General features: G+C 55.2%; 2 protein-coding genes across 2 annotated transcripts in view; one reads left to right on the forward strand and one right to left on the reverse strand.

Annotated features, from left to right (window-relative positions):
• The window catches only part of MYBPH (myosin binding protein H), a 10,690-nt gene extending 9,119 nt beyond the window's left edge, over window positions 1-1,571 (forward strand). Inside the window, exons 10-11 of the mRNA XM_057374371.1 lie at window positions 1,097-1,138; window positions 1,414-1,571. Of these exons, the coding sequence (XP_057230354.1) occupies window positions 1,097-1,107 (11 nt within the window). The 3' untranslated portion in view covers window positions 1,108-1,138; window positions 1,414-1,571. The remainder of the gene's footprint in view (window positions 1-1,096; window positions 1,139-1,413) is intronic.
• Window positions 1,572-4,942: 3,371 nt separating this feature from the next.
• ADORA1 (adenosine A1 receptor) overlaps window positions 4,943-13,015 on the reverse strand; it is a 23,805-nt gene continuing 15,732 nt past the window's right edge. The window contains exon 2 of the mRNA XM_057374343.1: window positions 4,943-5,910. Coding sequence (XP_057230326.1) covers window positions 5,274-5,910 — 637 coding nt within the window. The 3' untranslated portion in view covers window positions 4,943-5,273. The remainder of the gene's footprint in view (window positions 5,911-13,015) is intronic.

Consider the following 13,015-nt stretch of genomic DNA (forward strand, 5'->3'; position numbering starts at 1 on the left):
GGGGGGGGGGATGCTCAAACACTTCCTCTTCCCTTCCCGTGGCTTTCCAGTGCACTCTTGTCCCCAGAATTGCCCCCTGCCCCACTTCCCAGGCAGGCAGGGCTCCAATCTGGCCATCCACGGCCTGTGAAAGCTCCTGCRCTGTTGGTGTGGCACCGAGCGGGGGACATGGGGCCAGTGCTCCGCTCTGCAGGAGCTGTGCTGGAGCTGCTGCCACAGCTGYTGCTGGAGCCTCAGTGCAGCCATGCAGGGATTCTGTGGAGCCACAGAACCATGGAATGGTCTGGGTGGGAAGGGACCTTAAAATTCATCCCATTCCACCCCCTGCCTGGGGAGGGACACTTTCCACTATCCCAGGTTGCTCCAAGCCCCAGTGTCCAACCTGGCCTTGGACATTTCCAGGGATCCGGGGGCAGCCACAGCTTCTCTGAGCACCCTGTGCCGGGGCCTCCCTACCCTCACAGGGAACAATTCCTGCCCAATAACCAATCCATCCCTGCCCTCTGGCAGGGGGAAGCCATTCCCCCTTGTCCTGTCACTCCAGGCCCTTGTCCCCAGTCCCTCTCAAGCTCTCCTGGAGCCCCTTTAGGCCCTGGAAGGGGCTCTAAGGTGTCCTCAGAGCCTTCTTTTCTACGGTGAACACCCCCAGCTCTCCCAGCCTGGCTCCAGAGCAGAGGGGCTTCAGCCCTGGAGCAGCTCCATGGGCTCTCCTGAACTTTCTCCAGCAGCTCCATGTCCTTCTCCTATTGGGCCCCCAGGGCTGGAGCAGCTCTGCATGTGGGGTCTCACCCACACATTCCCCCAGAGCTGCTGCCCACGCTGGGGGATCAGYCCAGTGTGCCAAGGAAATTGAGCTGGGCCTTGTGCTGGGGATACAGAGCAGCTGGGAGTCACACAGGCTGGGATCTTGGGGAAAGCTGGCCAGGAACAGGCAGTGGTGGTGGTGTGTGGGACTGCTTGGAGAAGGGGTGTGCAGGGATGGGGTGTGCCAGGAGGGAGGGATGGGGTGTGCAGGTGCACGTTGAGGTGAATACAGTCAAAAGGGGAGGAAGACAAGGGAATTCAGGGAGGTTTTGTCTCCTGTGCTCTCCTGCAGTGCCCAAGTGAAGACAGATCAGAGGACAAGACAAAGAGCAAGGTAGGTCTGGTTTGGGGCACCACGTTGGAGAGAGGGTGGATCACTTCAGGGGGCTGGGGTGAGCTGAGTGTCCTGGATTAGCCCTTGTCACCTGCTGATGGAGTCCGAGCTCGGATTTTCCTYATCCCATGGCTGGACAGGCGTGAGTGGGCTGGGATGATGAGCCTGTCCCTTGTCCAGGGGGAGGGAGGGCTGTGTTTGTGGCTAGTTTGTCCTGCAGTGGATGGCAGGGATGTGTTTCCCCCCTGACCAGGGCTCTCTCGGTGCCCCCGCAGGACTCGGATCTCGCTCCTTTCCCCAGGTGGATGCTGCAGCTGCTGGGCACTGGTGGGGCAGGTGCTGGTGCCCCTGGCCATGATCTCTGCTGCCTGCTGGGCTGCCCCTCCCTGGCAGCATTTTGGGGGCTGCACCTCAGCCTGCCATGGCAGGGCCCTCTCTGAACTTGTCCTTAGCTGTGACAATGAAACAAACACAGCTGAGGGGCTTTGGTCCTAATAAAAGCCACCAAACCTTTCTGTCCTGCTTATTGTGGGGTTGGCTTGGGTGGGTGGAGGTGGAGAAGTGCCAGGGATGCTATGGGGTCACATAGGATTCCACCCACCCATGGGTGGAGGAGATAGTTTCTGATCTTGGAAAGGAAGTACYGGCTTTATGAAACACATACAGAAATGACTGAACCAGAAGGAGCCAAACAAGGAGAAGGACAATGTAGAAAGATGTCTTCTGGAGCTGGGAATGATTCAGGCTGGGGAAAATGAAACACAGCCTTCAAGCTGTGGTATGTTATGGCTTCTTTATCACTGCTCATCCACACCAGCAGTGCAGCCAGGGCTGCYACCTCCCCATGGTGGGTGCAGGACAGCTTGATGTGTTATCCAGAGTGGGGGACTCATTCCTGTGAGCTGCTGGTGGCTCATGTGCAGAGGCGAGTCAGCCCCTGAGCTTTGGGCCAGCTCGGAGCAGACTCTGGGTGTCACTGGAACCCAGAAGGGCCCATCGGGCGCCTGGTGACCCGGGACCAGCGGCATGGGGTGCCAGCACCGCCAGCGCCGCTTCCCCCTTGGGCTGGGGGCACAAGGGCAGCAGCTCTCGCAGGGGTGGCAGCTCCATCACGGGACCAGACCCACATCCTGCCCATGTCCTGGCTGCCCCTGGCACTGCCAGTATGAATGCAAATCCAGCCTGGCATCCATAGATTGGAGCCCATCTCACCCTTAGTGCCATGGAGCACATGTCAGTGACCGTGGTTAATCAGATTCCTCTCTCTGGCAGCCCCTCCACTTTGTCCCCTCTGTCCCCAGGCACATTCAGCCCAAGCTGAAGTCCGGGGGGTGCTGCTGTTCCCAGGGGCTCAGCACTGGCACAGCACCACTTACACCAGGATTGTTTCCACCATCAGAGGGCATTGTCGGATTAATTTTTTCCTGCTGCTGGTCAGGATGAATTTTTGAGGTGGTTGGGACAGGTGGTGATGCCGCAGGGTGGAAGTTGCAGTCCCAGCTGGCAGGTGCAGAGCTCGTTTTCCCTGACATGCTCACACCCAGCTCTGGACACTGCTGGGGTGTTCTTCCCTCCTTGGTGTCCCTGGCACATGGGCATGTAGTTTTGGCCAGTGGGATTCTTTATGTGGCAGGGTCTGGAAGCAGGGTCTGTGAGCTGATCTCCAGGACTCTCTCATGCTGAGCACTGTGCCCTTTCCGGGCCCTTATTCCAGTCCTACAGGCACAGACTGTGTTTGTAAACCCACAGGGGACTGAGGTGCTTGGCAACATCCACTTTTAGTGAGGGGTCCCCGGGAAAGGTCTGGAGAGCCCAGAGTGGAAAAATCCACTGGATGTTATTTTTTCTGAAGCAACCATTCACGTGCCTTTTAATTTATGAGCATCCCAGTCACCCGGGCACCTTAGCAAAGACCAGGCAAAAGTGTCAGATCCAGGAAAGAAGCAGAAATAACATGCAATTGAGAGTGAGAGCTGGGCAAACAGTGGCACTTCTCTGAGGACAAGGTGCTGCTGTGCCAGGGGACCACGGGCTTGGCCTGGGGGATCCTCTCTGCACTCACCTGGGGCTGCAGCGGTGCTCCTGAACACCTGAGGCACTTYCCTCTGCCTTTTCCAGGAGATGCTGGCCCTGGCCAGAGCAGGGCATGGCACATGGCAGCTTGGGGGCGAAGGAACCACTGCACTGGGCAGAGGAGCTGTTGGGAGGATTTGGGACAAACCAAAGTCTCACCCTTGTGTGAGAGGTTCAGCCCTAGCCCCAGGGCACCTGGTGATGCCTGGGAGGGGGATGTGGGCTGGACTCCAGGGGAAAGTGCTGTTCCCAGGGGCTCAGTACTGGCACAGCACCTTCCACACCACAGGAAGGTTGGGAGGACACCTCCACTGTGATGAGCACTAAGGGAAGAATTTTCTCCTGTCCTTGCCTCTGCTCCACTCTCATTTTCCCCAGTGAGATCTGAGCCAGGAGCCTGGATATGAGGCCCCTGGAAAACGGCAGAGCTCTCATCTCCTCTGTTCCTTGCCACCCTCCTGGTACCTCCAGGCTAAACAGAGCTGGCTGCAGCAGCTGGAGAAGGGATACCTGGCTGCCTCACTGCACACTCCTAGCATTGCTACCAACCACCCGTAAATCTCACACATCCAAGGATCCTTTCCTCTCTGCACTCCCAAGCCCTGTGGGAACTTGCTGCAGTCACTTTGCAGTTGCTGATGTCCCCTGTAAGGGGCACGACCCTGCTGGGGCAGGGGCAGGGTTGTAGGACCTGTGTTCCCAATGAGAGCCTGGTGAACAAGGGATGTTGATAAGAAAAGAATCCAAATCAACTCAAATTAACTCTTCCCACCACCACTTCAGCCCTGGAGGAAACCCTGCTGCAGAGCAGGGACTCGCACTTGCAGCATCCAGAGGGACAGGTGCTGGATGAGGGATGCTCCATCTCCAGCTGCACCCTCCTCAAATCTTCCTGTAGCTGAACCTGAGGGGTGGCACATCGCCCTGTGGCAGCATCAGCACCAAGACAGTGGCCTGTAGCTGTCCCCAGTTGCCCCCAGAGGGGTCCAGATACCCCTCTGCCCCCTGGGCCATGCTGGTGGCTGCATTAACTCACAATGTTTGGGTCAAGAGTTTGGCTGCACAGGAGAGGTGGGAGGGAGCAACACGGGAGGTGTGAGACGAACAGCCTGGGAGAGATTTGTTACTGCTTTCCCCAGAAAACAGCCAGGAGAAAAGAGGGAAAATTACTCCAAACTAGAGTAAACGGAAAGAGAGGACATGTGGAGAGGACACACTCTCTGGGCAGCTCACAGGGATGGTGGGAGCTGCTGGGACCCATGGGGAGCCTTTGGGGCAGCAAAAGGTGTTTCTGCAGAGTTCTCTGGGGCTGTGCTTTAGGGTTTCACTTCTGCCCACCTCTGCCCACCTCCACCTACCAATACCACCTCTGCCTACCTCTATGGTAGGGCTGAGAGCTGGAGATTGACCCTCTGCTCTGTGGGGTTGTGGGTTCACCATCCCATGGGTGCTGGCAATGCCATGGGAAAGCTTTTCAGGTCTCTTCACATGTCGCAGCCCAGCTCACCTCTCCCTGGTTACAGAGGGGAAAGAAAGGGCTTTCAAGATTCATTTCTGCAGAAATCCCACTGCTCTGAGCTCTCCTGGCTTCACTCCCACAAGGCAGCCCTTTGTCTCAGTGCCCAGGTACCTCCATGGCTCCACGGACATGGGGCCAGAGCATGAGGTGCCCCCAGCACCACCAACACCACGGAGCCAGGCATCTCCATCAATGGCAGGGCACCTCCTGGGTGGTTTGCATAACTGGACTTTATTTGCATGAAGATAAACTGCGCGTTTGTCTGTACAATTTCTCCTTAAATACTTGGCAACCCTTAAAAAAATGAAAAACAAAAACAAACTGGGAAAAATAAAACCAAACCAGAAGGAACAGTGCAGGCTACAATATCCAAACAGTACAATGATTGCGAATAAATAACCCCCCAAGGCGGCTCTGGGGACTGCCTGGGGCTGCTGAACTCAGAACCCCTCGAGTCCTCACTACCCCTTCCTGGGACAGCAGGAACAACATCCAGGTGGGGACCAGGTGGGCACAGACCCCCTCTCTGCCCTCTGCCAGTTCCTAGTTGCCTGTCTCAGCTGTGGTGGTGCTGGTGGCGTTTTTGTTGGTTTTGCAGCAGAAATACTGGTTCCAGATCTGCAAGAAGGCTGTCCGGAACTTCTTGATGCGGAAGGCGTAGACAATGGGGTTCATGGCCGAGTTGCCGTGGGTGAGGAAGATAGCAATGTAGGTGAGGATGTGCGGGGTCTGGCAGGACGGGCAGAACAGGGTGATGCAGTTGAGGACATGCAGGGGCAGCCAGCTGAGCGCAAAAAGGAAGAGCACCAGCGCCAAGGACTTGGCGATCTTCAGCTCCTTCCCATAGTACTTCTGGGGATCGTTGGAGCTGGAGGACACCTTCTTGTTGAGCTGCTTGCGGATGAGGTTGAAGACCTCCAGGTAGATGAGCAGCATCAACAGCAGGGGAGGCAGGACCCAGACRAAGAAGTTGAAGTACACCATGTACTCCATGCTGATGACCGTCTCAAACTGGCATGTAATGACAAACTCTGTGTGGCTGCCGTTCAGTTCCTGAGTCCTCTGCATCTTATGAAGGTTGTTCCAGCCAAACATGGGGGTGAGTCCCACCAGAAAGGAGACGATCCAACAGCAGGCGATGGCCACGGCTGCCCGCCGCGGTGTCACCACGCTCTTATACCTGTGTGAGAGACAACAGGCACAGGAAGGAGTCAGACACGGGTGGGATGCTCTGGCTGGGGTTGTGTAGCTCCCRATGGGGTGGCAGCGGGGGGCTGGCAGCACCTGCGTTGAGATGGGAGGATGCCACTCCCTTCCTCCCTCTCCTGGCAGTGGGCAGCAGTTCTGATAACCATGTGAATGGACTGGTTTCCCTGCCTGTGTCCTGGGGTGGCAGAGACCCTAGACACAACCTGGGAGCTCTGGGGGCTGATGCCAAGCCAGGGAATGCATTAGCACCAGGAATGTGCCTGAGTATCCAGCCTCCATGCCTTGGAGGGTGTTCATGTGCCCTGGAGCTCAGTTTCCACCTGAGCACCTGCACCCAGAGCAGCAGGTCACCCTCTCATCCCACCCGCACCAGCCCTGCCAGCTCCTTGTCCCAGACAATTGCCCTGTGCCTGGGGAGGAAATCGCCAACAAAAGCATCCCCTGGGATGCACTGGGATGGAGGAAGGATCTGTGGGTGCTAATGGACCCCTGGGGAAKCTCCCAGGCACAGCCTGGTCCATCTCCTAATGTGCTCGGATTGACAAAACCCTCTTTGCTGATGGGCTGATGCCAAGGGCAGGAGGAGGAGGAGAGCTGTGTTCTGGCTGGGCTCTGCTCATTCCCTGATCCCCCTGGGGAGCCACCAGGGATGGGCTCATCTGGCCAGAGCTCTCCAAGCGGGAAGTGCAGTCTGCTGGATCAATTTCCCCCTCTGGCCCTCTAAAAAGCTGCTCCTTGGAGGCTGAAAAAGTTGAGAACAYTCAGCCCGAGGGTTATTGCTTTCCACCAAAGGGGATTGATTACAGAACATTTTCTTGACTGTTTGCTGAGTGTCTCAGTGCTGCTGGTGTTAACCTGGCCATGGGGACCATGTGGAGGTGGCTGGCAAACCTGGATTCCCCATCCTGCTGCTCAGAGCTCCCTGCTGCAGGTCTGCAGCCTTTACCTGTGATGGAAATAGGGCATTTGGGCCCTTTTTTATACAGCCAAGGACCCAAACTCACTCTCCCTTCTCAAAACCCCTCTCATGAGCAAGGAATCAAGGTGGGAATAGAGATGGGTGCAGGCTGGAGGAGGGGACATCAGTCTGCAGGAGTCCGGAGGGTCCAGGGGCACGGATCCCTGTCAGCTTTGCTGAATGAACCTCTTGTGCTCTGGGAAAAGAGCACATCCTGGTGGCAGCCAGGTCCCGTGGGAAGGAGATGACAGTATGGGCAGCCGTTTCCTCTGAGAGCCAAGGCTGGATTTGGAGGGTGATTTATTCCTTGTGGGGAGGAGACAGGGCAGGAGACCCTGAGAAAAGCTCAGGGCAGGGAGAGCTGGGGCACGGGGAGGACGAGGGGTGTGGGAGAGAACCAGCCCTGGGGGTCAAATGAAGGGAACAGGGAGGGGTGTCCATGGAAGCGGGGGGTGGCAGAGGGATGCCAGAGGCTCCCCGGGGGCTGGGCCCTGACCCTTGTATCCCACGTCACCGATAGCTGGTCCTTGGGGAGGGCTGATGTGCCCTCCAGCTGTGACATCCCAGTGCCACCTCCCCTAGCTTGAGCTGCTTGGGGGGGTGACACCAAAAATAGCAGCACCGTCCCCCTACCACAGCTCCTCTGCAACCCCTGCATGCTGTGTTCTGTTTCCCACTCCTTGGGTTTCTAGGGCCTTCTACTGATTTTGCTGGACAAGCTCCCACCCTGGGTGCTTCCTGTCCTTCAGAGCTGTGTGGGAGCCATTGCCCGACACATAAAGCTGCTGAGCAGTTCCCAAACATGGTCCAGGACTCGCAGCCACCACCCACACACAGGATCCATCCCTCTTCCTCCCACGTCCATCTCTCTGCCATGGTCCACATCCATCCCTCCTCCCTGCACACATCTTTACCCCTTGTTGCAGTGCCTGGCCTGACAGGATTTAGGAACAGGACCTGCTCTCCCTGCTCCTCCCTTCGTTTTGCCCCAGGAGGTTTGAGGGTGGTCCTGCAGAAGCAGCCAGAGCAAACCTGGCCATCATTCTCTGGCATCTGTGTGCCATGGTCACAGGAAATGTGGCTGTGACCAAAAAACCCATAGAAAATAGCAAAGTTTGGAGCTGGGGGTTTTGTTCCCTTCGCTCCTTCAAGCAATGAGGCAAGGGCAGAGGTAGCTGCAGGAAATGTGCTCCCTGGAGATCCCTGTCCACTGTCCCCATCAACCCCAGATGGAGAACGGCAAAACTCATAAAATTGCTCCAAGTTCCTCCTCCATCCATCCCCTGGGTCTGACCACAGAGTTCTCATGGGGCTCAGCTGCTCTGAAGGCCACAAGTCCAACTTCAATTCCTTCTACACTTAACTTTCCTTGGAGGTGTYCAAGGAATATCTGGATGTGGCACTCAGTGCTCTGGTGTGRGTGAGAAGGTGGGGATCAGTCACAGGCTGGACTTGATGGTCTCAGAGGCCTTTTCCAAGCTCAATGATTCTGTGATTCTGTAAAGGGTGGAAATGCAAGACCACACCAAATTCTCAACCCCTGCCACATGCTGAGGGGGCAGTTAGCAGAGGGACAGGGATAGACTTTGCTGTTTCCAGTGTTCTTCCTTTGTTATGCCATGAAGAAAAAGCTTTTCTCATTTGCCCCATGTTACATTAATATGATAGGGCCCGAGTTTGGGACGGTCTGGGATGCAGAAGTTCTAGAAAATGCTGATAATGGCTCACAGTTAATAAATAATCTTATTATTCTCATCAGCATTGAAGCAATTACCAGCATCATTGCATTTCTATTACTGCTGTAAGTTTTATTAACAGCTATGACTAAAGCGTCCATGGTAATTGTCATCCCCATCCTCATCCACTTTGGGTTTGTTTCAGCCTGACCATAATTTGTAGATGTTCACCCTGGCCTCCCTCACTGGTGGTTTTTGTACCATACCTTCCCCACAGAGATGGGCATCAATTCAATTCCTCCTGGGTGCCAAAGCCAGGAGAAAGGACCAGTGACCATACAGCCTCCTTGTGGGATGATATGGGATGGGATGGGATGGGATGGGATGGGATGGGATGGGATGGGATGGGATGGGATGGGATGGGCAGGAACTGTGGTGTGGAACAAAATTGACTTTGAGGGTTTGGAAGATAATGCCAAGAGGCAAAAAGGCAATTACTGCTAGAGTTGTTTGCTCCCCAGGGGAAGGGGTGATGGGTGGAGGCCGGCAAATGGTCCCCAGAGGCTGTGCAGGGCTGACAGGGAGACAGGGAGCAGCTCTCCAGRGAAAGATGCTGCCTCCAGGAGAGGATGAGAAGGGAGCAGATGCTGAGGCACCTTTTCTCAAGGAGATCATAGGATCCTAGAATGGTTTGGGAGGGAAGAGACTTAAATCCCATCTCCTTCCACTCTACTTCCACAGATTCCAACCCAGATTCCACCAGGTTTCTCCAAGCCCCGTCCAACCTTGCCTCGGACATTTCCAGGGATGGGCCAGCCACAGCTTCTCTAGGAACCTCTGCCAGGGTCTCACCACCTTCACAAGGAAGAATTCCTCCCCAGTATCCAATCTAACCCTGCACTGGCAGTGGGAAGCCGTTCCCCGTTGTCCTGACACTCCAGACTTTTGTAATGCCCCCCTGGCCATCACTCTGAAGACACCATCTGCCCTCCTTCCCCTTTGGTCCTCATTCCCAGACTAAATTTAACTTCTGCCACATCTTGATGGGTCCAGACCTCTGCATTGCTCCCTGCTACAGTGCAGGGAGCCCAGCTCAGCCCAGGCCCTGCTCTGCAGGTGTCTGGCCCCCGGTWGGCAAAGCCCCTGTGACCATTTCAGATATTAGGGCATGTCTAAAAGCACCTGGAAAATGGAGCTTTCATGGATTTCACCTTTGCTTTGAGGTCTGTTCCCCAAGAGAGATGAGGGCTCATTTCCAAGTTCCCGAYCTACAGGTCAATCCAAACTAAACACTCACCAAACATCTTTTGTTTTGTTTGAAAAAGCTTCAAAGACTCTGGGCCTGGTTTGAATAAAATTTGGAGGTTTTTAGCAGTTCTATGATTGGTTTCTCTGTCCACAAAACACTTGCTGTTGTCCAGCGAGTGCCAAGATGTGGCTTTGCTCATSTTTGCTCTGGAGAGTTTATTGTAGTGCAATTCCTGGAGAATTAATTCACTAATGAAGACAGACCATCGCTAATGAAAAGAAGCTGGAGCCAACGTGGCAGGAGGAAAGAAGGCCAAGCTGACATGAAGCTCATCTGCACGATGAACACAGTAAGAAAAAGCAGCCAGACCATGTCCTGATCTAATTGAAACTCTCTAGACAAAAGTGCTTTGATCACAGTGGATTTGGATTCCTGCTCCTTTCTCCTGGCTGCATCTTCCCCTCAGATCTTTCAGTGTCCTGAGGCTGCTGGGTGTGAAAACTCAGATTGCTGGTGTTCAAAGCTGCTCAGAAATGAGAACCTGAGAAATGCAAAGTGGTGTCTGGGTTCTGCAAGGGCAAGGGCAGCCACAGCTCAGGGCTGGAACAATGAGGCTCCTGGGTGCTTACACAAGGGGCGAAGTRTGCAGAAGGAACCTTGAACATGGAGTCTTTGTCACCTATCATGGAAGTGAAAGTTGGTTCCTTCTCCAAAGAATCACAGCACGGCAACAAATGTGGGTCTGTGGCCACTGGTGGGTGTGCCACCATGTGAGTGATGACCTTGGGAGGGACAGAGGTCAACCAGCATCATGGTATTTGGACGGACATGACAGCTTGTTCCTATAAATGCTTGGAATGGAGGGAMTGGTCCTATCAGCACCCTTCTGGGGTACACAGGGGATTGCCCTGATCCCCAGTCTCAGGTTGGTTGCTTGTCAAAAGCCAAGCAAGTAAAGGCATGAAAAACTGATTTGGTCAAAAACTTCAGGTGAGCCAGAAGAACACATCCAGCAAGGACATTGGTGTTGGCTCGTTGCTGGAGCCCCGTCCTCCACCACAGTAACCCAACAGTGTCCAGCAGCACAGCATTTCCAGCCTGAGACCAGCCAGGTGTCACCAGACATTTCCATCCTACCACAGAGTCACTTCCCAGTGTGCCAGAGGGACCTGGAGGACCCTGTGTGTGTCCCCTTCCAGCACCTCTGGCTCCTTGGTCTGCAAGAGATTTGAGCTGTGGGAGAAACCTGAGAAGTGCCAGCAGATGCCTGGGAGAGGAGGGAATGGGAAACACGGTAGGAGGGACAGGCCAGGTGGCTGTGACACAGAATCCTAGCCTCAGGCTCTGCCTTGGGGACCTGATTTAAAAGGAGCTGAGGAGAAAAATCTCCTYCTGGTACCTCACCTATGTCTGTCTGCTCAGGGTGAGGGATGGTTGGATGAAGACAATGGTGGCTTTTCTATAGRTCTCACTTTTGGAGGGTTCCCAGAGCAGGAGAGGCAGCAGTGGGAACAGGCACCACACATGTGCATGGGGCTGCATCTCAAATCTCTCTACATGGAACCTCTCTGGCAACCACTGAGCCCAGGTCAGGGCTGCCCRGCTCCCATCACCACCAGCTGCCCCAGTCTGGAGGTGGCACTGGGACAGCCCAGAGGGCTGTGGCTRCCTGGTGCTCCCTGGGCCATGTKCTGCAAAGAGAGGAGGGCACAGGARGTCCAAAGCTGAGAACGGGTTCAGGGATGGATGTTCCCCATGGGTGCTGGCTCCTCCCACCCACAATTCTGTGAGCGTCCCTGTGTGCCCTGAGCTGTGATTCCAGAGGTCACAGCTGTTCCTGGACCACTCTTGGCTGTCACTGCCCTGCAGAGCATCCAGGGACCACCCCACTGAGAGACAGGAAAGGATTTTCTCACCATATGGTGTCTTTCCTGCTTGGCCCAGCTCTGAGAGCAGCTGGCACCTTCCTAACYTGGCAGCTTGGCCCACGTGGGGTGACCTGGAGCTGCAGCCACTCACGGCTCCCTAGAGAGGAGCTGGGCATGAGCAGCCTTTTCTTTGAGGATCTCTGCTCCCAGAACAGTTTGGGTCTCCTGCACTGCAGCACAAGGAGATGGTTCCACACCAGGAGTCTTCTTGACACAAACCTCTCCCAAAGCCACCAGAAGAGACCCTGAAAGCATGGGCGAGGATGGATGTGTACATGCCACTGCTGTCCATCCTGGTCCATCTGTGGCCAAGGTTTGGTTTTACCATCCCAACACAGTGACTCTGTGCAGGAATCGCTGTGCAGAGAGTGCACAAACAGCTCTGGCTGGGCGAAGTGTCTGGCAAGACCTCTGCATGTTTGTAATCACCGCTAATAGCCCCTAATCCTCTAATGGATGCTGGCGAGGATGATTATGAGACTGAGGAGAGCAAATTCTTGCTGCCAAAATTGACTGGTCCCCAAACACCAAAACACAGCATCCGCAGGGCTTGGGTGAGGGCTTCATTCAGTGGTGGGAGAAGCTGGAGCTGGTCACAAGAGAATAACACAGAAAGGAGATTTTGTGCTTTGAGCTTTGTCAGAGAAAGTTGTGGAGAGACCTGGAGCATTTGCAGATGTTCTGGACCCCAAACAGGGCCTGGGGAGATGCTGCTGCCTTGTGTGGGTTCAGCCTCGGTGCGGGTTTAGCTGCCCTGATGCATCTCCCAGGACCTTAAAGGCATCCTGAGGTCCCTGAGAACTGCAGAGAAATGTGGGCAKATCCAAAAGCAGCCCCAGGGACACAAACATACACACAAGATATAGTGGAAATAAGGAAGAAAAGAGCATTATGGGCTAAAGTGGGAATGATGAAGTGAAGCTGAAGTGGGAATGATGGCCCCATGGGGCAGCCAGGCCATGCTGGGGTACCTTCAGCCCTGACTGGCATACAAAATGAGGATCCACCAGRATGTCCATCCAGAGGGTGTTTACAGGTGTGGGAAGAGGTAACCCCACCCAGCTCCGGTTGTGACTGGATTGAACCAGAGCCCGGACACATCTCCCCAGCTCTGCCACTCTGCTGATGCCACAAGTGCCTGTGGGACCGAACCTCAAAGCACAGCACAGCCAGAGATCAGCCCCCCCCCTGAGCTTGGCACCTCCCGTGTGAGCTTCACCCAGAGCCTCAGGAGGTTTCCCTGTTCCCCAATACCACCCACCCCC

The sequence above is a fragment of the Malurus melanocephalus genome, unplaced genomic scaffold (assembly GCF_030028575.1).
Source record: "Malurus melanocephalus ecotype Western Australia unplaced genomic scaffold, MMel_1.1 scaffold_224, whole genome shotgun sequence".
Taxonomy (NCBI): Eukaryota; Metazoa; Chordata; class Aves; order Passeriformes; family Maluridae; genus Malurus; species Malurus melanocephalus.